Raw genomic sequence first — 23,197 nt, forward strand, 5'->3', positions numbered from 1 at the left:
GTTTGCATTCAATGTCACATATTCCAAATTCAGGGGAAAAAAAAGATTAGTACAGATTATTGGGTTTCTATGTAAAGTGACAAGATGATTTTATTGTAATTTGGCACTACACAAATAAGTTCAATTCAAATTAAACTTTGAAAAACTGTTTTATCAATTTACAAGTCTAGACTGGTTAGTTTTTTGTCTCAATACACAAAGTTGAGGCCAATTTGAACAGTAATTTGAAGATAACAGGTCATTGTGTAAATCTTAAAACAGCACAGGAAGTGCATGATTCATTATCATATGAGTTACAGTCACTGTCACCAGGTTTTGAATGAACTATAAGCCTTTCCATAGGCACCACATTATAACTTTTTGGCAATGTCAGTAACACACTGGACCTTTCGCACAAACGTTCAATATGGCATTGTGTAACCTGCTTTGTTCACATCTTGCTGAGAAAGATCATCCGATTCAGTAGGAACACCTGCCAGCACTTAAATTTGTCCAAGTATTAATTTGCAATAACAGGCATTTTCCAGCTCTCCTATTCAAAGCATTTAAAACAGTTGTTGGCGACCACCTCTATTGAGATTAAAACATTTGTGTGTTTTTCCATACAGACCTCCAAAGGACAACAGCTGATCAATCACTTCCAGGCCACCGGTGAACACGGCATCAAGCTCATCTCCTGTAAGTAACCTGTAAGTTTGCTTTGATCAAATGGATTAAACATGTCAAATGACAAGTGTATCCCCTTAAAGCTTGTATTGCAATAACTAACAGGTGTTTTGTTGGTTCTTGTCTTAAATCCAAGTTGAAAATTGATGTAATAACATACACAATGCATTTTGTGTAATCACATTGATATGTCTAACTAATGTGTCAATAAAACATGTAAAATCAATTGCAAATTGTGTTATTTTTGTTCAAAGATGTTCTAATATTAGTGTATTTATTACTTAGAGTTGTCAGAATCACACAAGAACAGATGGGGTTACACATCAGTTTATTATAGCTGAGTGCAAACTGCTTAAAAAGCTTAAAATGAACTTTAATGGCTTGGAACAGGATCTCTATGATTGGTTAACTGTATTTTCTAAGCTCAACATTTAATAAGTTCAGCAACCAGAGTAGTGACAAAACAGTCTTTCATCCGTAAAAACAAAAACAAAAAAAAACCTCCACTAAATCCCAGTTTATCAAACAGAATGCTGACAAAAAATTATTTCATGCTATTACTTAAAACAGTTTCTTATAAGATCCTGGTAACTAGCAAGCAAAATAATCCCCAAACCAGATTTTTCTTTTAAAGCATCAAAATACTTTTCATAAAAGACTTATAGTACAAAATATTCAGTGGCTCTCAACCACAAAAACGTACTGGTGGTTAATGCCAAAAGAGCTTTTGTGCATGACTGTCATTATTGAAACAATACAAAGACTCAAGCTCAGTATTGTGAAAGTGAGTTGAGGGGGAATAATTTGGTACTAATTGAGACAGCATTCTTTGAGTAGAAGCCTTCGTCTGCCACAAGAGGGCAGTATAACAAAACACACATCACTGGGTTCTGCGTAATCCTCATTTAGGCTTGTAAATGAGTGAATAATAGCCACAGTGGTTTAAACTATATACACTGTCTAAATTATTTTAGCTAACAATAAGCTTCAAGTTGTTAGTAGGTTTCTAATGTGTCTTTGGCTGACATCACAAGCATATCAGTAAAGATACAAGGTACCTCATAAGGCAAACATTTGTGAAAAACAAAGAATCCACTTAAAACACAAACACATGTACTATATAAAAAAGATTTAAAACCCAATAGACTCCTGTGTATAAACAATAAAAATGCATTGTCATTGATTGGCTGTCTGCAGGCACTGTAAAGGCTGGGTAACAGCTGTTGGGGCTCTATACATTTATATGGGAAACATAAGTAAAAACAAGTCTGTAACAGGCTGCTTGCAGAATCTGGGATCTCTGCTATAGTTATAATGATAATGTGCAAACGAGCTGTTTAACCAAAGGAGAATCTCTCCGTGCTCTTGCATAGAACAGCATACAAGCAATGGGCTGAGTGTGACTATTTTCTCATCTGCAAGTGCTTCCGAGTAAAAGCATCCACGAGCTATTTAAACACGTACTGTCATTACTGTCCTACAAAAATAAGAAGGCTGTTTTTATACACCACCTTTAAAAGGTCACAACTGAGATTTGAATTTAATATCAATAACAAAATGTCTCAAGAAACCTGTGTGATGCATAAATTTGCAGGTGCAACCAGCGTAATGAGGTTAATGTGATTAAAGGAGCTCAAGTGTCAAGCTGAGGTTTAAGCACTGAAAGGAGCTGATGTTGAAGTTGAAGTGTTAAAAGTTTAAAGAAGCATAAATTATCTGATTGGCATATTAATGAGAGAGTGTATTTGAAATTTAACTTTCAGGTTTGTTTTCTTTAGGCAGCTGAGCTGTCATTTTCCATGTAAGCACTGTGAGTTGTTAAACTGCCAACTGAAAAATGAAATAAAAGCAGCTGTCAACTGATGTAAACACTAAAAGCAGTTGAATCATCCATGTAAAAGATGAAGTGCCATTTAAGGACAAGCTGGAATGTCAGTAGACAGTGGTTGAATAGTCTGCTGAAATTTAAGCAGGTGGAATTTCATCTGAAGTGAACGTGTAGACAAAAGTTCATATGTGTGCTGTGTAAACAGTTTTCATTTCAGTCAACATGAGATGATCACAACAGCAGCTGGTTGATCGATAAATAAATCTGTTTCAGATTCAGTTGAAGAATCGGTTCTTGTAGTACATGCTGACTCTGAAAGTTCAGGGGTAAGAAGTTAAAGCAAAACATGGCAGTTTACATCCACAGTAAAAGGTTTAAAAGGGCGGAAGGGTTAAATTACTGTATGTTACAAAAGTTGAAGGGTCAGTTTATGCATCGATGTGCCGGCAGAAAAACAGTAAAAGGTATAAAATACTGAACTAATATGATAAAGGACAAGGGGTAATATGAAGATGGAAGTATGAAAATCTGACACAAATATTCAAAATTTAAAAACATTCTTCGTATTAATTTTCATGAAAAGTTTTAGGGGAAAAAAAACTCACTATTTAAATTGAATGGTGCATCTATATGGAAGCATGATCTAGTAGCTGACGTACTGAAACACTGACAAAAACACATGGCAATATGAAAATGCATATGAAAGCGCGTATTGCCGAAAATGAGAATACTGGTTGTACCTTTAATGCTAGTATATACTATACAGTCTAACCCTGTGCCCACAATGACCCTGTTAGGGCACGGGAGACACTTTGTGCTAAACAGACGTGTCATAGAAGCAGGGTGTAATTACATGGTTGCTCAGTATCCGGCAGTTAAAGGTCAGAGATAATGTCAACCCCTTGTAATGACAACTTCCCCCAAAGTGCATATCAGTAAGTACAGGTTTATAGTTACACATAAAGAAATTGATATGTGCTTCCTTTAATGGCCTCAGGAAAAAAAAAGAAAAAGACAAGACTTTGAGTTTAGTTTCTGCAAAATGAGTGCTGCTTTTTTGTGAAAACAGGATTAGAATTGCTTTAATAAGTTGCTAATATTAATGTGAGGTGTTACGTAAGGGTTTGCCTTTATTTTTGATGCATGTATCTCTGATTGGGCCAAAGCAAGAGGGGAGAAATATTTTGCAAAACAATAAATTTGGCTTTTTAAATGTTCAACATCCCAGCTGCTGTTATGTTCTTAGACATGCTGTTGCTGTGGTCATAGTCTTCCTTTCCTCTGCTGTGTTACAGTCCTGTCGAAACGAAGGGACCCATTTAGGTCCCAGGTTTAAGCTGGTCCAAGGTATGCAAGCCCACAGCAAGTTATGTGCAAGTCAGTGTGCTGTTTCAAGATCAAAAACCTTCCCTGGTTTCATTCCTACACAGCGCCGTTCTGCAGGCGGTCTGGGGTGAAGCAGCCATTGGTCTTACAGCTGCTCTCAGCTCTCTTGGCGTGAGTCAATTTTTTCCTGGCCCTCCAGCGCTGAGCCAGCGGCTCCATGAACAGCGAGAGGGAGGAGAGCAGATAGCACAGCCCCGCCAGGTAGAAAGAACAGTCGTAAGTCTGAGTGTAGTCATACAGGAACCCTGCAAAACACCGGCAGCAAAAGCAGATTCTTTATAACCTCAGGTTGTTCTACAATATCATTTAGGGCAAGTGTCACAAACCCCAGGGTCATTTTTTTCATGTGTTTGGATCTCCAAGCAGATTTATTCTTTGATAAATTGACAGAATGATAAGTCAGAGACACAGCTGTACTGAAAAAAACATGCCACATCTTTAGGATGTGCTAAGCAAAAATAAATGCAGGGAAGTCAGAAGAATTAACAAACCAATTAATTTGAGGTGTTATTTACACACACACACACACACACACACACATATATGTAAATATAAAACCTAAAAAGTATAAGTAAAAGTTTCATAATACAGAATGATGATGGCTCACATGTTTAACATGCCTGATCTTGTGTAAACTACTGACAGCTCTTTGACCTATGCTCTTATTTGTTTTCTCCACATTATCCATTTGGTTAGAAATATCCTCAGAGTAGCTGAAAAGCAGGTATGACCGCATTATAGCCACTGCTGACTTTACAGTTGCTATCCTGAGGGGAGAAACCGGACAACAGTGGTGTTAGCACGCCCGTGGCCTCAGGGATGAATCCAAGTTTGCCTAACATCCGTTTTTTCAGTTGAACCACTGGGATGGTAACCAGAGACATGTCTATTTTTGTACCAGCTCCTCTGAGAGGATTGCCAAACACAGTGGGCGGGACCCTTTCAATAGGTTTAAGGAACCCCCCCTACACACGCACACACACACACACACACTTTAAGTGGGGCCAGTTTTTCCTCGAAGTACCTCACATATTCACAGAAAGTGTGAATGAATCGATGTGATGATCATGATTTAACATGCGGCAAATGTTACATGTTTTAAAGATAAAAATAATTTAGGTCACAGACAAGTTCAGGTATTAAGCACATGCTGCTGGTATTTTTTTTTTTTTTAGCTGACTCTGCAACAACCGGATGTAACAAACACATCATAACAAAAACTGAATCAAATTTAGAAACAGCACTCTGAGACTAACAAAGGCAATCACATATAGGCAGAATGAAGTTTGACCCAGAAGTCCCTGTATGAATTTTGGTCAAAGCAACTCCAAAGTCCCAGTCTTCATTGGTGGCTGCACTAACTATAGGTTGTTTTTCTTCAGTGAGTTTCAGTTTTCACACTCCTTAGCGACTGCTTTCACAGAGACAGGCACACACACACACTTAAAGGCACAGAAAGGTATTTGGGGCCCCATAAAAATATGTGCTGCATCACATACCCAAAAATATATATTCATAGGAGAGGCTTATCTACTTCTGCTCTACCACTCCTGTCTGTGAAGCTTTTGTGTGTAACAAATCCCTTTTGAATACCAGCATTATGGCTATGATCCCCTGTACATGCAGTGCATATGTACTGTATGTGTAGGCACGTGGAAAAGCGAGCCAGCACACATGTGACTCCCTGAATGTTATGTATAACATGGTCTGCTCACCTGCCAAAGGAGGCCCCGTCAGACATCCCAGTCCGACGAAGAACATCGAGAAGCCCATGGAGTTGTTTAGTTTCTCCGACCCCACAAGATCCACCTGCAGAACACAACACATTCAACCTGCTGCTCCTCAGACGCTGGGACTTGTAACTGCTATCTTCTCCCTTATTGTGAAATTTGTGATGACAGTGTTTTACATGTTTTAGCTTTGTACATACATATATATTTCACATTGCAACCACATTTGAACAAATGCTTCCAAAGCATGCACAAAACTGATTTATATACTGTCACAAAAGGAATTAAAGCCAATAGCTGCCTACACACTAACCTTCAAAGAACTACATGCAGTAGTAAAGTGGTAAATCGCGTAAAACATGCAAAATCCATAGTATTTGAATCCTCAAATCACACTCCCAGTGTGATGAATCTCAACATACGTGTGAACACTACTGATGTAAGAAAACATCAGAAACTAATCACGCAGATTTGATTTTTGTTCCGGCTGCTGCATGAGACTTGTCAATCAATTTGGGCATGGCAACAAGTTCCAGGTCAGTGTTAGCGACAGTGTGACGCCTCTATTTAAGATGGAATTACAGGTTGCGTGCTACTTGCACATGTCTGTCAAAACAATACAAGGCTAAAATGTCTAAGATAATATCATAACAACCCATGCTTTTCAATTCAACTAGGTGACTAGATGGCAACCAGGTGAGATGTAAATCAGTACCTGTCTTTATTTTTAAAACTGTTTATTGTCAGGAAATGTAGATTTATTACCCATCCATCCATCATCTATACCCGCTTACTCCTATTTAGGGTCACAGGGATCTGCTGGAGCCTATCCCAGCTCTCTTTGGGTGAAAGGCAGGGGTACACCCTGGACAGGTCACCAGTCCATCACAGGGCCACATAGAGAACCACACTGTCAGAGCCTATGCTTGGACTTCTTTTGTTGGACCTTTATGTTTGCGTTCTATGTCCTGGGTTAGCCCAGGTAGTTTTAGGTTGATTGGTATTATTAGTTGCTCTGTTTGTCTCTCACCCTCTGTGTCTACATATACCTGCCCTGTTCCCTTGTTCCTTGCCAGATTGTTAACTATGTTCTCCACCCATCAACTGTGTTTCTGTAAACCTGACCAAACTGTGACTGGCTCGTCGATTCCTAGTTTTGTTACCTCCGTGTCCTGTCTCCCTGTTCCGAATCGCTGTGTCTCCTGTTCCCGTTCCTATGCACCTGAGTAGAGTTTTTTCCCCTTGGTGTCAATAAAGTCTTTTTTGTTGTCTGCAACCTTGGGCCCAGTTAGATTCTTTTCTACATAACGCAACAAACACACACTCACATTTACTCCTATGGCCAATTAGAGTCACCCATCAGCCTGACATGTTTTTGCACAGTGGGAGTAAACCGGAGTACCCGGTTTTTTTTTTGTTGCTGTGATTCAACAGTGATAGACACTTATTATGACTTATTATTTTATCTAAAAATAAAACTTGTTTGACAGTCTCCATTCATGTCATCATCTACGCCCAGAGACATAATTGCCCTTAAAGACCGATTAATCACCAAGTAAAGTAACACCAAGTATGTAATATCTTGTTTTTGTGTTCAAATATTGATGATGTGTTGTTCCACCCATAAAGGGCAGTTGAAAAACCTCTCCAATTATCTGCTTTGAGGATACTTTTCCCTTTCAGTGCGTGACACAATGATGTAATGAAGCCATTTCACCTTTACATGGTACAAAAGTCCCCAAACACAAATACACATACTGTGAATTCACCAGATTACACAGTCTGATACTGTAGAGTCTTTCATGGTAAATGAACTACAGACTGATAATACAGCGAGACTGTCACTGATGGGATTGAGTCTAAAGTTAAATTTGATTGGGAGAACACACCAGGTTTACACTTGACAATTGTTCAATTTCTTGACTTGCTGCCATGCACATATAAAAAGAAACCATGACTGTTTCTTTCTGGGAAACAAATTTATGCCTAGTGTGCAGCTGAAACAATTTCACATTTTTTAATTAGACAGTGACACTTAGGAAACCGTTCATTTTATGTGTCTGTAAACTAATTTTTTTTTTTTTTTTACAATTTCCTTAATTTAATTTTTAACTTAGCAATAATTCAAGGGTAAAATGTTTGTTATGAGTAGTAGCTGTACAGAGTTTAGAAGCAATTTATTCATACAATTTTATGAAGCGACCTTTAGGAAATTGACCAGCAGGCATCACCCAGTGTCTCGTCTGTGGATCACTGGGAGTTTGCAGGCATGGGCACTGGAGGAAACACAAAAGTACATGTGCACTAGGCTGCACAACGTGGATGCAAACCCACAAGCTAAAATACTAGCCGATGCACCACCAACTGCTGGTTAATTTCATATATATATATATATATATATATATATATAGAAAAACATCAGCATGTCAGCATTGTCACTATGAACTGACAATAGCATTTCTCACAAAGCACAACAGTACATCTGCTCAGACTCTCAGAGCTACTTGGGTGGCACTTAGCCTCGTTTTTAATTAGTGGAAATTGTATTTGTCATTAGGTTGAATTACTTGCTTGTCTGTAGAAAAATCCTATTTTGCATCATCTAGTGCACACTCGATAAGTTAAGATAAGATAAGATAAGATAAATGTCAGGAATTTAGATCTTTTCATCTTACATTGTCACCCTACATTTATATATCAGTTCTTTTCTAGGAAATTATACATTATTGTGTAAAAAAAATTTAAAAACCACTAAAATTCACAGACATAGCGACTAGTAACAGTAAGTTAGTTTAGAGCGGTTTCCTTACTAGAACAGGCAGCAGCAGAGCCATGTAGCCGCCACAGAAGATGGCAAAGAAAACAGCGTAGACCATCAGCAGGATGTAGGAGGTTGCCAGCGGGGAGAGCAGGTTGACCAGGCCGCAGAGGATCAGGTAGGCCTTGTGGAAGTGGTATTTATGGAACAGGTTCCTGTCTGTCACCCAGCCCGAGGCCAGCTGGGCAATGGTCTCTGTGATACCTGCAATAGAGGCAAACAGCTGAGGTGGATGGACAGGGTTGATGAAGGCCAGACTGGAGAATAAAATATTCAGGTATGATTGTAACAGGAAACTGCTCTTTGGTTTCTGATGGAATGCAAAATGCAAAACCAAGACTAGCACTGCTCTCTTCACCTAATGATAAACATGCCTTCAATAATGAAGAAGCATTATAGTTAACATTTAGAAAAACATATTCCAGAAGAGTCAGAAATGTCTAGAAATCGGAGTAATTTACTGAACAGACACACTGCCTATTAAATGCTAGGAACAGAAAACATACTGCTGCAGCCATAGTAGCACAGATGCATTAAGGAATCTATTAAGGAGACTACTTCAGCTCCTCTGACGGCTCAGTATGCACTGCATCCCATCCCAGTCGGGTATGATGACTGGGCAGATTTTGTGGTGCTCTCACTGAGGTCAGCTGGAACGTGATAGGCAGTGAGCAAACTGCAGTGTATTGACTATTGCGGGAATAGCTAGGAGCAGGCAGTGCTGAGCTACTCATCAATGAAAAAAACTGGATCTATGCAGATCTGAGTTACCCATCCTTTGCTCTGCATCTGCACCACTACTGCACAGGCTGCAGCCATGAGCACTCTGCTTGAAATTCAGCACAATATGAATTTCCACACAGTATACATTTCCATTATCGTAATAAGTATGCATATTTACAGTATATCATCAGTTCTCATCAGTGAACACCTTTGCTTTCCTTATGTAACAGAATCTAGATCTCTCCTCTGTGGTTAGACAGATAGCATCAGGCAGCTGTGCTGTGTTTATGTGTCCTCCTCTAGTGACCCAAGACAATATCCTGGGGTGTCCCCTGCTTGCATACAGACAAGTTGCGAGTTTGTTTGTGTGTTTTAGCCTCAGCAGGTTGGTCCGGGCCTGCAGCTGTTCCTGATCAAACTCATCACAATGCAGTTTACATTTGCCCTCACCAAGTAGCACCTTAAGCCAAGTGCACCAGGGACATTATTAGTCCGACCCTTTTCTCTCTGTAGTTCTCACATGTACAGAAGGTATGTGAATGCTCCTAGACCTTAATAGACCATGTGTGTTGCAAGGCATGGAACGATTTCATTCCCTTTGCTTCTAAGAGGGATAGATTGTTAGAAGATAAAAGCAAAGGGTTATAAAAGGCAATTTGGATTTCCCAGCTTCTCTGAGGTTGCTGTTGGCTTGTCTTGCCTCTTCCTTTGTATGTTTTGCTGCCTCACTGCTCCTCTGCAAAGTATTAGCCACTTCAGCACTGGACTTGAACAAAATTGGGAGCCCCTCTTGTCATGACGCCAGCAACTTTACTCATTTAGCTGTTGCTTAGCGACTCCAGTTAGCTCCAGTGTTGGTGGCTGTGGGTTGACGAAGAGACTGACCCGGATCATAGTGGCCTCCCTCGCTCAGCCATGTCAATGGGCCTTTATCACTAGTGCTGGGTTGGGGAAAGGACGACAGCAGGATGCTGGGATAGTGGCTTTGTGGTGTTGGTGGCACCCTGTCTCCTTAGCTCTGTATTGCGCTCTCATCACAGTGCATATGACTAGAGAATGTGACAGAGCAAATGTGTCCGAATCTGTCAGTCTTGCTGCTCGCTGGCACGAACCTCATTAGTAAACCCACAGACCATCAGGGTAAATTCAAACATCTATATCCTCTGATTTTTGCTACAGATCCGTAAATGTAATGTTGCAATGAACTCAGAGTGTGTATTTGTCAATAAGTTTAGTGTATCCTCTGTAACTTTATACAGGGATGTTATTTGACCCCAAACTTAGTTTTGGCTCTATCCATTAGTGCGTTATCCCAGCTGTGTTTCTTGTGCAGGCCATAGTGTTTTCTTAAGACTTTCTTTCACTTTTCCCCATTTTTCTCTTGCGCTGGTGGTACCCGACTGCTTTTTCTGTCCAATGAGAACTGACTTTTAAGGGACTGGTTAAAATCAGAACCATGCAGCTCATAAAAGTACAGCCCCATCTAGAGCATTTCAATTATTCACAAGCCCTGTCCATGCACTGTTACATGCACGTGTGATGGGTAGTCAAAATGTTGTGTTTTTTTTTTAAGCTCATATGGCATGGTGCCATCAGTGGCATACTGCTGTTCCCACCCACCCTGGCGAGGGTCCCACAGTTCACTTTTTATGTAAGCACATCCATTACATAAGACTGCAGAGTCTGAGCAGCTCACAAATAATTCATGGCTGGAAGCTGTCTGAGGACTTTCCTGTGTTGCACCTTAAACCCAGTCTAAATAAACCTGGAGATGCACGTTCAGTCGCTGCTTGAAGCTACATTCAACAACAAATAGCAGCAGTTCACGGTCGATCAGGAGTGTCACATTCATAAAGAGCATGAGGTTTATTCTTTGCCAGTGCAATTGCCAACATTAACCAGTACAATCAAAACATCAGCCAACACTGCACTGTACTCTGTGAATCACCTGGGCATGGTTGGGTTTAAAGGGTGGGGCTGTTGTTGGATATATGAAACAACATATTTTGTCCAGTCAGCACAAATACTGTATCTCCTAATCGGGTTACTCCAGATGGGAAGGTCTTTTAAAACATGTTTTTACCAGAAGTGACATATTACAAAAAATCAAAATATTTCAACAAGCACTTTAACATAAATGTTAAAAAAAACAGTGGTTATTGGGAATGAATCATAACATATCTATAGAGGTGCCAGTAGGCAGGTATTGTTACCGTTGAACAGTTTTCATCCTCAGTTAAGCTCACTGGCTGACATGAGTGTTGTTTCAATCTTATCATCAAACCGTCAGCAAGAAAGCAAGCTCCTTCCAAAATGATCCATCAATGTGTGCCTTACCTGCCACAGAGATGATAAAGGAAGCATCCATGGCATCAATGCCCAGGGTTCTGGCTCGCGCAGACAGGTGGAAATAGGGGATGAAATAAGCCAGCTGGCTGAAGACCAAGGACCAAGTGTAGATGCAAAAGAATGGGTTCTTTAGCAGGGAGAAATCTAGTACTTTGGCTTTTCTGACGGTCACCTCACTTGGTGTGCTGGCATGTGAGGGTAATCCAGCAATGGTGGACCCATTCATGCTGCCGTTAAATTCTGTCAAGCTGGCTGAAGCTGCGGGCTTACACTGACCCAAGTCATGGTGAGGCTCATGGCCATTCACACCATTGACGACCAGTCTGGTCAGTTCAGGGTTCACTGATTGGTCCTGGGGTCCCTGAGTACATTGCTCCCCAAGGTTCTTGGTGTCCCTGTGAGAGGAAGGAGGGGATGGGAATGAGTCTGATTTGGAGATACCATTGGATAAGTGAGAGGAGCTATTCAAGCAGCTCTTAGTGTATTCCTTCTCTGAAGCGCTCTTGAGGGAAACAGCAGGGCTCTTTTGACTGGGAGAAGAGGTAGGATTTGATGCAACAGGCTTCACGTTGATGGGTCGCAGAAGCATCCCAGAGGCCACCAGATTCAGCATGAGACCGCTAAGAATCAGGATCGCCCCTGTAGGAAATATGGACATGATTCATACCAATCGAAGAAAAGCATTACAACCCAATACAACCTGGTCGTTAACAGATTTCCTCAACCTACCTTGCCAAGCATACTGATCCAGAAGCAGCTGAGTGAACGGAGCGAGGGCAAAGGTCAAACCCATCCCAGAACGTCCAATCGCATACGCCGTTGCTAACCTTTTTCTGAAGTATAGGGCTGTGACCACTGAGAAGGATTGGTATAATAGTGCGAAACCCATTCCTGAGATGAATAAAGAAGGTTGTCATTATGCATCGCTGTCAGTCACACTGACTAACAGTGACGTCAAATAGATGCACTGAATGACCTTAGTTTTGTGTTGTGGTTTCAGAGCAATCAGTTAAACAGCAGGTTTGAGTTTCATTTGACATATTGTGGCTTACCACACATTTTTACTCACCAACTATCATGCCCATGCTGATGTAGAGGAACACCACACTTTTGGCAAAAATACTAATGAAGAAGCCTCCACTAACTAGAACTGCCCCGGTGATGGAGGTCACCCTGGTTCCTAGCTTGGCACAGGCCACAGAGGCAATGGGCGCTGCAGAAGATACAGGAGAGGAAGCATAAAGACCTGGGGTCTCAAAAATATATATACTCAAAAAATAATCTAAGTCTAAAAATGCAAAGGAGAGCAGGGTTTAAATGGGAAAAGATTTGTTTCCTTCTCACACCTTTAAATGTAGATATGGAGAATAGAGGACACAACTATACGAGAAGAAACTGAGATATTATTACTTTTTATTACACTCTGTGTGATATAGTTTTATAGAGTAATATAGTAATAAAGAGTATTATTCAGAGTTGACTTTTAATTTTTAGTTCGAACCTCCAGATAGACGCAGACTCGACATGATGGAACCGATCCAACTGATGCTCTCGGCTGAGCCTCCAAACTCATCGTGGAAGGCCACAAAGAAGATCCCAAAGCTCTTCAGAGTTCCCATCACTAGGACATTTACCTGCAAACATACACACAGCAATGAGAACATATACATACACTTAGATAAAAAGAAACATGAAATTAAATCCAGTAATGTTGACAAATTTGGTAGCATAGAAGTAAAGTTTTGTCTTTATTTTTTTTTCTACACATTGCCCTACTACCATTCTGAGTACTGAGATTTAAACCAGCAGCATGCCTAAAAGTGTTACGCTAAATATTTTTCCTAGTCATAAAAACTTCCATTGGACCAAGTACTGAATAAAATAAGTGTAAAAATTCCTCACTGTTTAATGCTGTGAAGTTATTCTATGCATGCATCATTTTAAAACTATCCTATTATTAAAATAAAAGCATAACCTCAACGGAGAAATCAATAATGATCACAAACAAGTGAGGTGGACATACGAGGAAGCAATGTAGCACCACCATCCACCCCCAACCTCCATCTGGAGGGTCCTCATACTGGATCTCTTTCTCTTTCTCCTTCTTTGTGGTCATGGCATCCTTCCTGAACAGGTTCATGGCTGTGTAGTTTTCACTAGAAATAAAGAAAATAATGCCTAATCAGAAGGACTCTCCCTATTCATAAATATACTCTAAAATACACATGACTTATGTGAGGTGTTGAGCTATAAATACAGTTATGATTATTACAGGGGTTACAATAAGGTATTTTTAGGATTCATTAAAAAAGACTGACTAAAATATTTGCTGCATTTTGAACAATTAACTTGGCCAGTCATTGAGTTTCAAAGCTGATCAATTTTTAAAATCCTATTTCAGCTCTAGTCCTGGACCGAATGTCCCATCAAAGTTTACATACAGCATGTTTATGTCACAGTGAGAACAAATATTTAGTTATGTGTACCTCCAGGCTCCAAGTCAGCAGGTAACAGAATGTCCTGTGCCTGATGGACTAAAGTTTGTTTTGTCGATGGTGATTTAACTTTCCAATAATTTAATTAGGAAGCCAACAAACCAAACCAAACCAAACCAAACCAACCCAACCCAACACAAAAACACAAACAAAAAAAAACCCAAAAAAACCCCCCAAAAAAACCTAGGGTCTGTTTGAGGAGGCATTTATACTGCTGTATCTGTATAACTTTAAGTTATTTAAACCTAAAAGCTGTTTCACATCTGGTACATGGATTCACGGAAAAAGACCAGTCTCTTGCATTACAAGTTTTTCAGATCACTTATTAAACAACATGAGACCTAAAGCCTAAAAACAAGAAGACTGCTGGCTTTCTCACGTTAAAGTAGCAATAACCAGGTCATTTAAGTGCATGCAAACCCTGTATGGTCTATAAGATAATGGATGTTGGATGTTTGTACTGGGACATGACAGAGAGGTCAAAGGGACGTTAACAGGCAACATGTGACCCTGAATTATTCTACTCTGAGCCGTACTTGGACCATATTTCCAAAGGATCTTTCTCCCAAGTGAGTTTGAATTGATCTTGTTAAAAAGAAACATACACATCTATGTAAAAGCACATATGAGTTTCAGCTCTCAAACATGGACAAACAGAGCACAGATTTGAGACTCATTTCTGATGAAATATGACATCCAGATAAATGGAGGTGAATAAAATGTTTGCAATTCTTCCTGGTGAAGCACTGAGGCACAGAGTCCACAGCTGGATGCAGGGGCGGTGCAGGGTTAAAGATGAGCCCGAGGGGCAAACAGCAGCAAACATTGAGCAAGAGAGTTTAATGCCTTTAACAGTGCTGCTCTGCTGCCCCGGTCACTCCTGCTGATTTAAACTTGAGCACCTGTACAGCGTCACTGGGGGGTGTGCATAGCAAGTTGATGTGTCATAGCAGATTTCACTGTGCACTGGCTGCTGTCAACAGTTTTTTTGGGTGAGAAGACAAAGATGTGTTCAGTCTGTTTTGCTTTCTGTTAACAAAACACCAGGCTACTTTAACAGACTATCTGCTTTCACCAGATCTGTGGCAAAATACAAATAATTATACTGTTCAGAGAAAAAAAAAGTGGCCCTGTAGAGGATAATGGGTGGATATCTTAAATAATCCCTTAATCAAAGCCTTAGTCTCAGTCTTCTCTATAATTTCTAATATTTTGAACAGGCAGTGCTTCTTTGAGTAAATGCAGAAAAGCCATTTTTTTCCTGCTGTACCTGCAGAATGAAGCCATGTGAAACCAAGCACGTCAGCTTAAATATTCACAAGGCAATTTTGCTGAGATAGCAACACTTGCATTCGCTGTAGTTGCAATTAATTTGCAAAACTTGCATCTATTTATTATCTATAACCTTTGATCCTTTGTGGGGTCACAGGGACCTGAACCTGTTTCCAACTCATGCTGAGCAGGAGGCAGGCGACCACCTGGACAAGTATTACAGAACAGAAGGGACAGCAATTTGAAGACATGTCTTAGAACTTAAAAATTCCAACTTCTCCACGGACAGGTTTCAAAATAGTCTTAATGTCAACGGGCCAGACAACATGAAAGGTAAATGATGACAAAAAATGGTGAACCTACGTTCAAGTCCTTTTGAAAATTTGCCCCCTGGTGATTACTTTGTTAACATGTAGAGAATATGAAAGATAACCTTGACTGAGATGCTGAAAAGCAAAGTCACCTTTAACAAAATTGGAGAAACCTGTGTTTATCGCTGGTCTGCTGTGGCCTGCATCGCTACCTCAGTCTGACTTGGACACATACAAGAAGCTGAGACAAATTCAGGCAGAGAGCGGATTAAAAGGGGAATGAATTGGGCCAGTGTACTGGGAGAAAGCATTTTCCCCCCATGCGTTGTTCACAAGTTGTCCTCAGAGTGTGCTTGACTGCATGTTTGAGAATGTGCCGGGGGTCTGGGGGTTTGAGCGATGGGGGGATTGGAGATCAGCACTTTGTCATGAACACCATGTTACTGCACACTTCCACCGGGACCTTCTCTTTCCAGCTTTTACATTGTGCACATAGATACACTGATCAGATTTTAGTTTAGGTTTTTCTGGGGAATAATGTTTGACCTACACACCGAGTGCAGAAATAAAAATTCAAAAAGTACTTTCTGTGGGAAACAACAGCCAATAGGATACTGCTAGTAAATCTTTGAAAGCTGGATTTATAAGTCCAAATCTGTGCATGAAGTGTGGACTGACAATCTGAAAACAGTAAGCGAGGTTGACACTCAGTGTTACAGAACAAAACCCGCTGTGTGTATCCTTTTGCTTTAACAAATGTGTTGTCTTATTTTCGTTTTTTATAAAACATTTCTAAAAACGAAGTATAAATTCTACATTTTTACATCTGTGTTTACTTTCTTGTAATCTGCAGCAGGTCACTCGTGTGCATGTGCATCCTTCAACATTACGCACATATTCAGTATGTACATGGAAGCAGTCTTCGGTTGCTATAATTGTTGCTCCTGGAACAAAATCCCTTACCAAAGCAGTTCCAGCAAATTACCTAATTCCAGTCCTTGCACTGTAAAGTTCTGCTGTTGCTGAAGACTGATGCTAAATCTGGAAGATAATCACATGACTTTAGACCACTTTGATTGGAATTCAATCCTAAACTATCTTCAATCCCATTATAGCCAGTTTGGACAGGAGGACAGGAGGTGAGTTCAAAGCCTGTATTTCTTCAGAAACCATGTCAGACTGTAATGGAAGTTCAAGCTGTCTCATATGCTCTCTGTGGTTGTGACCCCAATATGCACCACTCACACTTCAGCACTAAGCTTTGGTGATCAGGGTCAGCATGTTTTGGGTTTAGCTAGCAACACACTGCAGACAGCATCCTATTTTACCAAAATCTAACTTTTGAATTTCTTGCCGCTATGCTGGGAATGCCAGACTGTAATATTTGAAGGCAATGGAGAACAGAATACCCAAAAAGGCGATGCCCATCTTAGGCATCATATTTCACTGAGAGGTTTAATTTTCCTTGAAGGAACCAAATTTTTTACAAAAATATGGATTTTCATTACCTGTTATATTTGATTTGGCAGTATGCCTGAAGCTCTGCAGGTGAAGAATAAATTTACAAGTCGTGCTCTCTGAGTGTCATCCTCCAGTTGGTTGACGGGCACCTGGAACTATGGCTGCATGAAGATTAGCTTTATACCTGCAACAAGAAGTAGATCATTATGAAATAAAAAACAAAATGACACAACAATATCAAATAAAAAAGATCAAAATGCCAGTGCACACACATCTCCGAAAACCTGAAAACAGTTATAAAAGTAGCACCCACGAAACATCACTGTGCATATTGGACTGGAATATTCTGCATTCAGTTTCTAAGTGTTTCTTGAGATGAAATTCCATCTATGACCCAGAAACACAGCAACGGTGCAATTCCAAATTCAAGCTGGATCCTTTATGCAGCCCATGAAAGAGTGATGTGCAGAGGACCTGGTGGCCATGTGTCTCCTCCCCAATTCAAAACAAACACAGCAGTCAAGTTTGTCCTGTTCACCTTGAAAATCAAACAAGATGGGTGGGGGGGTGGAGCTTCAGCCTAGAAGCTCTGTTTAACATGCTAGAGTGGTAACATTTGCTTCTTAACACTAAAAATAAAAGAAAAGAGGATGATGCAAATGCTATTACTAAAGTGTGCTGTTTACATATTACTCAACAGACGTGCTGCCTTTTCGTAAGCCATCTATTATTTAGAAATTGCATATTTTAAATTTTATTTTAAATTGAAGATGAGTGAAATGAAAATGAAAATAAGTTTACGCTTCACTTCGCATCAATCATTCTTCTTTCTTCTTATGTTCCATTTAAGACAAGACAGTCAGCTTCATGGAAGAGTAGATGAATTGATAATATGGATTTGATCATTTGATAATATTGATAAGTGATAAAACAGACTCACCCCAAAAGGAGGAGTTTGAGAACTCATTACTCTTTTTATTCTCTTACCATGAGACTAGGTCAGACAAGTTTGAACTTGTGGGAGTGCCATGCCTTTGAAAACACTAAACCAAATGATACTCATTTACTTATGACATGCAAAAATCTGGGTTTTGGGCATGTTCCAACTCAGCCTCTCCTGCTTTTGAGACAATTATGATTAAATAGCTGAACTGGTTTTCCCATGCGAGATTACTTCTGAACTATTTTTTTTTTTTTTTACTAGGGTTGCTCTACCATATATCTATAAAGTGAATAAAAACGTCTTACTCAAAAAAATGTCCTGTGGTTCCTGAAACCTTATTAATTTTCACTTTTCACTAAAGTAACTTCATCCTTGTTCATTTTGCCGTCTGCCTGATTATTCCATCAATCAAGATAAACCAAATTCAGAACCTGGACCCTCCAACTAGGACCAGAGCCTCACTGAGCTCTGAGGAAAGCCAGACATCAGTTCTGAGGAATTGTGAGATTATGTAGTAAATGCAGGGTGTTTAGCTGAAATCTTTTGGCTTAGTTCACAAAGGCATACACAAAACCCTTATTATTGCAGGGAGGTCTTACCGTGCCTAGTAGTGAGCCAGTCATCTTCACTTCATGCGCCTGTTGCGTTGTGCCCCTCACTCAACTCAACACTGCTGGGAAGGCGAGACAGGGATTTTTTGCAGCAGATGCGAAAAGCACGTTGATACTTTATAGTTGAATTTCAAAAAAAGATGTCACCTGGGCGCCCTCTTACAAAAATAAACACCAGGCTGCACTGACGTGTTGTCAGTAAAAAGTTTGAAACCCTCAAAATCATAAGAATTTGGGGGGAACTTTGTGTTTTATGTTGTCAGTAGGAAATGTTTTGTGCACCAGAAGAGATAAAAAATACATTTTACGGGAATATGTTTTTGTGAGTGTTACTCATTAAAATGATGAATTATTTGTCATTTGCAAAAAATGAAAAAAAAAAGAAACACAAACCTCAAATCTCTTTAAATCCTCGACGCCCATTTGTACAGTTTTAATTTGTCGAAGCCGAAGCGTTAATTTGGGGTTTTGTCGCTCCGATGTTGTGCGTCCCTGAAAGGCGTGCGCGTCCCCAGCGAGGGACTTGTGGCAGAGAGGAATCGCTGCGGGACCTCTTTCCCCCAGGATGACACTGCCATAACTTTGCATCTATGAGCCGGACCCTCTCCGTTGCAAATCACATGTCAGCTCTAACATCGCTACTGGAGCCGAGGACTCGCAGACAGCGCAGAAAACCTTTACTGAGGCCACTGAGTCACGTGACGCAGACGTAGACAATGAACCTCGTCTGACCGACCAAAAAAAAAAAAAAAAAAAAAACAGCTCTGCGGTCCAAACATCAGAGACACCACAGACTTTACTCGGGTACTGGCTGGTCTAAGGCGGTGCGCCACCAAGCTGCACTGCGCTGCGGACAAACCACCATGTGCTGTGGAGAGTTTTACGCATAACCTGCATCCAGAGAGGACTGAAATTTAACCGCAAGTGCATCAAAACGTGTGTTAGATCTTCAGTGGGTCGTAGCAGTTTGAATTAATGATTGAAAACTGAAGAGTGTAAAATCTGTTCATTTTTTAAATTCTTGGAAGAATGCCCTGGAGGTTTCAAAGAAAATGTATTGATTAACCGGATGTTAGCCCAAAGCCAAGTTAACGTTTATTAAGGTAGTTATTCTGTACATGACTGCCTCAGGTGAAAGAATATAGATGGGAAAAAAAAAAACACACACACACACAAAAGCAATATGACTTAAAGTGGGGCCTATTCTGTTTATGACATGGATAAAAGAGCTGTATATTCATTCTATTTCATAAAAAAGAGGACCCATGTTAGGTATATGAAAATTAGCAAGCACTCCAGTTTAAATATGGAATCTGAATATACAGAAAACACAGCAGCCCAGTGTGGAAACTGTGAATTTATCTTTCTCCAAGTTCAGTCCGATTGTGTGACTACACTTAGGTGTGTTTACATGTACACTGCAGTATAATACAACTCCTCGGAGAGTGCTGTTGTCTTCAGGATGCTATCTTGTGAACTGCTACCGTGATGGTCCCGTGACTCCTCACCAGAATGTTTCTACAAAACAAATGAAAAGAGTGCGCTAAGACAACAATCATACTGAGGTGTTATCACAAACAAGGTTACTTCATGTTACCAGCCATCTTATTGTATGTTTAACGGATACCGAATTCTTTAACATAATGCCCTAAGCGTTATTAATATTGGTGATGTTACAAGTTTTGTTTTTGCCAACTTCATCATCATAACTAAGAGGTACAGTACAATGAGCTCAAAACTCGAATTCTGTTAAATAAATCATCTCCCTAGTTCAGGATTAATATCCAGGAACATTTTGTTTTGAAATTTGGAATCTGTCCCAGTCATTAAGTCATTGATTTGCACCTTGTTGACACATACATAGTCAATGATGCAGCAGGCTCTCAGTTTGTATATGATCACTGAGTCACTGGAACCTTGACACTGCATGGTGTTTTACCAAGTCCAGAAGGTGGCAGCATAACCACACAAGTGAAAACAAACTCCTCTGCAAAGACCTCAAGCCCAATCTGAGGTACAAATAAGGTCCATTCAATCTTTGATTTTGGATTTCTTTCAACAGCTTCTTCTAGATTTATCGATCTTTCCATGTATTAATCAAAACCACCATAGACATGTCTTAAATTCACTGAAATGGGGAAAGGAGGAGAGATGTAAGTCAGTCAAACAAAAAAGATGAAAGGTTGTGTCAGTGCTCACCCTGATTCAGACTCCAGACACACAGTTGGAGTGTCTGTTGGGTCTTTGGTGAGAGCTAATGCTTGTTTGGCCAGAACTGATACAACACCACCATGTTCATCAGACAGGGAGCCACGGCCTGTGGATTGTAAAATAAAAAATATATACTATGTCAGAATTGAAGCATTAAAATCATTAAAAAAAAAAAAAAAAATTCCAGAGTTAAACAGCAGATTTCACCCTATGTCAAACCAAGTTAAAATTTACATTTAACATGAGAGGGAAAATATAAACACGTTTTAACACAGGATAAATGATTTGGACATCTTTGGACATTATTCATAATCAACAATTAGATTATATCATCACAGCTATGCAGTGACCTTAACTGGCCCCTTAAAAAAAACAGGGTAGTTGGCATTTTGGAATGGTTACAGTCACTTTATTAAGTCTCTCCAACTCTCTCTGACAACTAGAGGTAGTCTGGGTGATTAGATCTTCGTTTCAATTTGGGTGTATTTCCAGTTTTAATGTCTCATGCAGAAAAAAAAAATCCTTATTTTAAATGTAATCATATTATCCATGATAAAACACCACAGATGGCAAGAGGGCTAAAATAATATGACATTAATAAAAATGAACAAATCTGATGCTATTCAGTGCTGCATAGAAAAGGTCAGTGTCCACATTTCAGCGGGTAGTGAAACGTCTTAGTTTATACCTGACAATTATTTTTTAATCAGCAAAGTCACTGTTTGCTTAGCTAGTTAGAAGTTAGCTATTCAGCACGTTTGTGTGTAATTTCCAGTAACTGACTATAACTAACAACTTGAATATGATTAACCATGGACTGTTTTAGATTTAGTTTGACATAACTAGTTCATAGTGCAGCACAGTGGATGGTGGTTAACACTGTTCTTCACAGTAAGAAGGGCCCGGGTTCGAAACCCATCAGGGGCCTTTCTATGTGGAGTTTGCATGTTCTCCCTGTGCTTGTGTGGGTTTTCTCCAGGTACTCTGATTTCCTCCCACAGTCCAAAAATATGTATGTTAAGTTGATTGGTGACTCTAAATTGCCCATAGGAGAGAGAGAGAGTGAGTGTGTGTGTGTGTGTGTGTGTGTGTGTGTGTGTGTGTGTGTGTGTGTGTGTGTGTGTGTGTGTGTGTGTGTGTGTGTGTGTGTGTCTATGTGGCCCTGTGATGGACTGGTGACCTGTCCAGGGTGTACCCCAGCCTTTCACCCCTAAATAGGACTAAGTGGGTGTAGATAATGGATGGACGGATAACTGGGTCATCTTTTTACAGCAACACATGCACTTCTAGTTGCCTTCATATAAGCCTAATATCTTTAGTTAGCCTCTGCCATCAAAAAAGTCCACACTGGTTTTCTGATATGGCTCTTACATTATGAACATTGTGTGAATCCACACATGCAAAATGTTGGAAGAAAATGTCCACAACAAATTGAAAAATGAAAACATAGAGCGAACGTTTTATTGTTTAAATAACCTGGGTTAAAAAAAGAACTACAAACATACATATGTACTGTAGTTTCAACTACAAACATGTTAATCCTTACATTTTTGAGCACCAAACCTAAACATGTGTTGATACCTTTGCATTAAGTAAAAACTTGCTTGACTTTTACATGTAACAGTATTTTCTACATTGATCTATGACTTCTGGATTACCTTTCCTCCACTGTGGCAGATCATTTCGCTCTTTGTTAGAGGTCAGTCTGTGTGAATACTTAAGAAACACCTCCCTATGAAGCCCATAAAGAACAGTGTAAGTGTTTACTTACAGCCCAGGTTGTGTCCTTGTTGATCTGTGCAGAGCACACCGACCACAGCTGGATTCTTCATGCTGCCCCAACACAAACAACAAAAAGTCGTATTTTTGGTCCCGACATTTAAAACATGAGCATAGTTTTAATCTGGTTTTAACTTACGTATCGTCCAGATGCTGTTCGAGCGTCCCCTCCATTAGTAACAGCAATAAATCAGTGAGGAATTCAAGTTTTGTGTATTAGTTGTTGTGGTTCACTGCGTCGTTAACGCTTCCGGGTGGAGTCAGCTGGCCGTCACGTGGTCTATGGGTCCCAATGAGAACCAAACGGCACAAAATGCGCTAAAAGAATATAGCATCATACTTGTTTATATAGTGCAGTGTTTTATTTCCTTACGACTTTTGCCACGTGTATACAAATACATACACAGTAAGCCCTGTGTGTAAGTTTGAAGAAGATACATACATCTTAAAGCTACATTTACTAATTATGCAGTGTTTGTATATCCTAGGGAGGATTTTATATTGTACTCTCAGACTTTGATATATATGCTTAATATACAGTGAATGTAATTATTCTGGCCAGGTCACTGAAATTGTTTTCTAAACTGGATATATTACATAATGAAACACTGCCT

General features: G+C 39.8%; 2 protein-coding genes across 4 annotated transcripts; both read right to left on the reverse strand.

Moving 5' to 3' along the window:
* Positions 1-977: 977 nt before the first annotated feature.
* slc16a4 (solute carrier family 16 member 4) lies at positions 978-19,502 on the reverse strand. 3 transcript variants are annotated; one of them, XM_026333147.2, is made up of 11 exons: positions 18,987-19,500; positions 18,582-18,652; positions 17,087-17,223; positions 13,524-13,656; positions 13,002-13,134; positions 12,570-12,713; positions 12,230-12,391; positions 11,489-12,139; positions 8,421-8,632; positions 5,596-5,689; positions 978-4,125 (listed from the first exon to the last, which is right to left on the reverse strand). In XM_026333147.2, the coding sequence occupies exons 4-11, from the start codon at positions 13,638-13,640 to the stop codon at positions 3,917-3,919; spliced, it is 1,722 nt and encodes a 573-aa protein (XP_026188932.1). In that variant the 5' UTR covers positions 13,641-13,656; positions 17,087-17,223; positions 18,582-18,652; positions 18,987-19,500; the 3' UTR covers positions 978-3,916. The 3 variants fall into 3 exon arrangements, with proteins under 3 accessions (XP_026188932.1, XP_026188933.1, XP_026188934.1); XM_026333148.2 differs by having other exon boundaries at positions 18,582-18,655; XM_026333149.2 differs by having other exon boundaries at positions 4,014-4,125; positions 5,596-5,756; positions 18,987-19,502.
* A 273-nt stretch (positions 19,503-19,775) lies between these two features.
* lamtor5 (late endosomal/lysosomal adaptor, MAPK and MTOR activator 5) lies at positions 19,776-22,864 on the reverse strand. The gene is made up of 4 exons (XM_026333150.1): positions 22,723-22,864; positions 22,576-22,637; positions 20,793-20,910; positions 19,776-20,111 (listed from the first exon to the last, which is right to left on the reverse strand). Exons 1-4 carry the CDS (start codon positions 22,755-22,757, stop codon positions 20,051-20,053), a joined length of 276 nt encoding a protein of 91 aa, XP_026188935.1. The 5' UTR covers positions 22,758-22,864; the 3' UTR covers positions 19,776-20,050.
* Between the last annotated feature and the right edge of the window lie 333 nt (positions 22,865-23,197).

This window comes from Mastacembelus armatus, chromosome 7 (genome assembly GCF_900324485.2).
Source record: "Mastacembelus armatus chromosome 7, fMasArm1.2, whole genome shotgun sequence".
NCBI classification, from domain to species: Eukaryota; Metazoa; Chordata; class Actinopteri; order Synbranchiformes; family Mastacembelidae; genus Mastacembelus; species Mastacembelus armatus.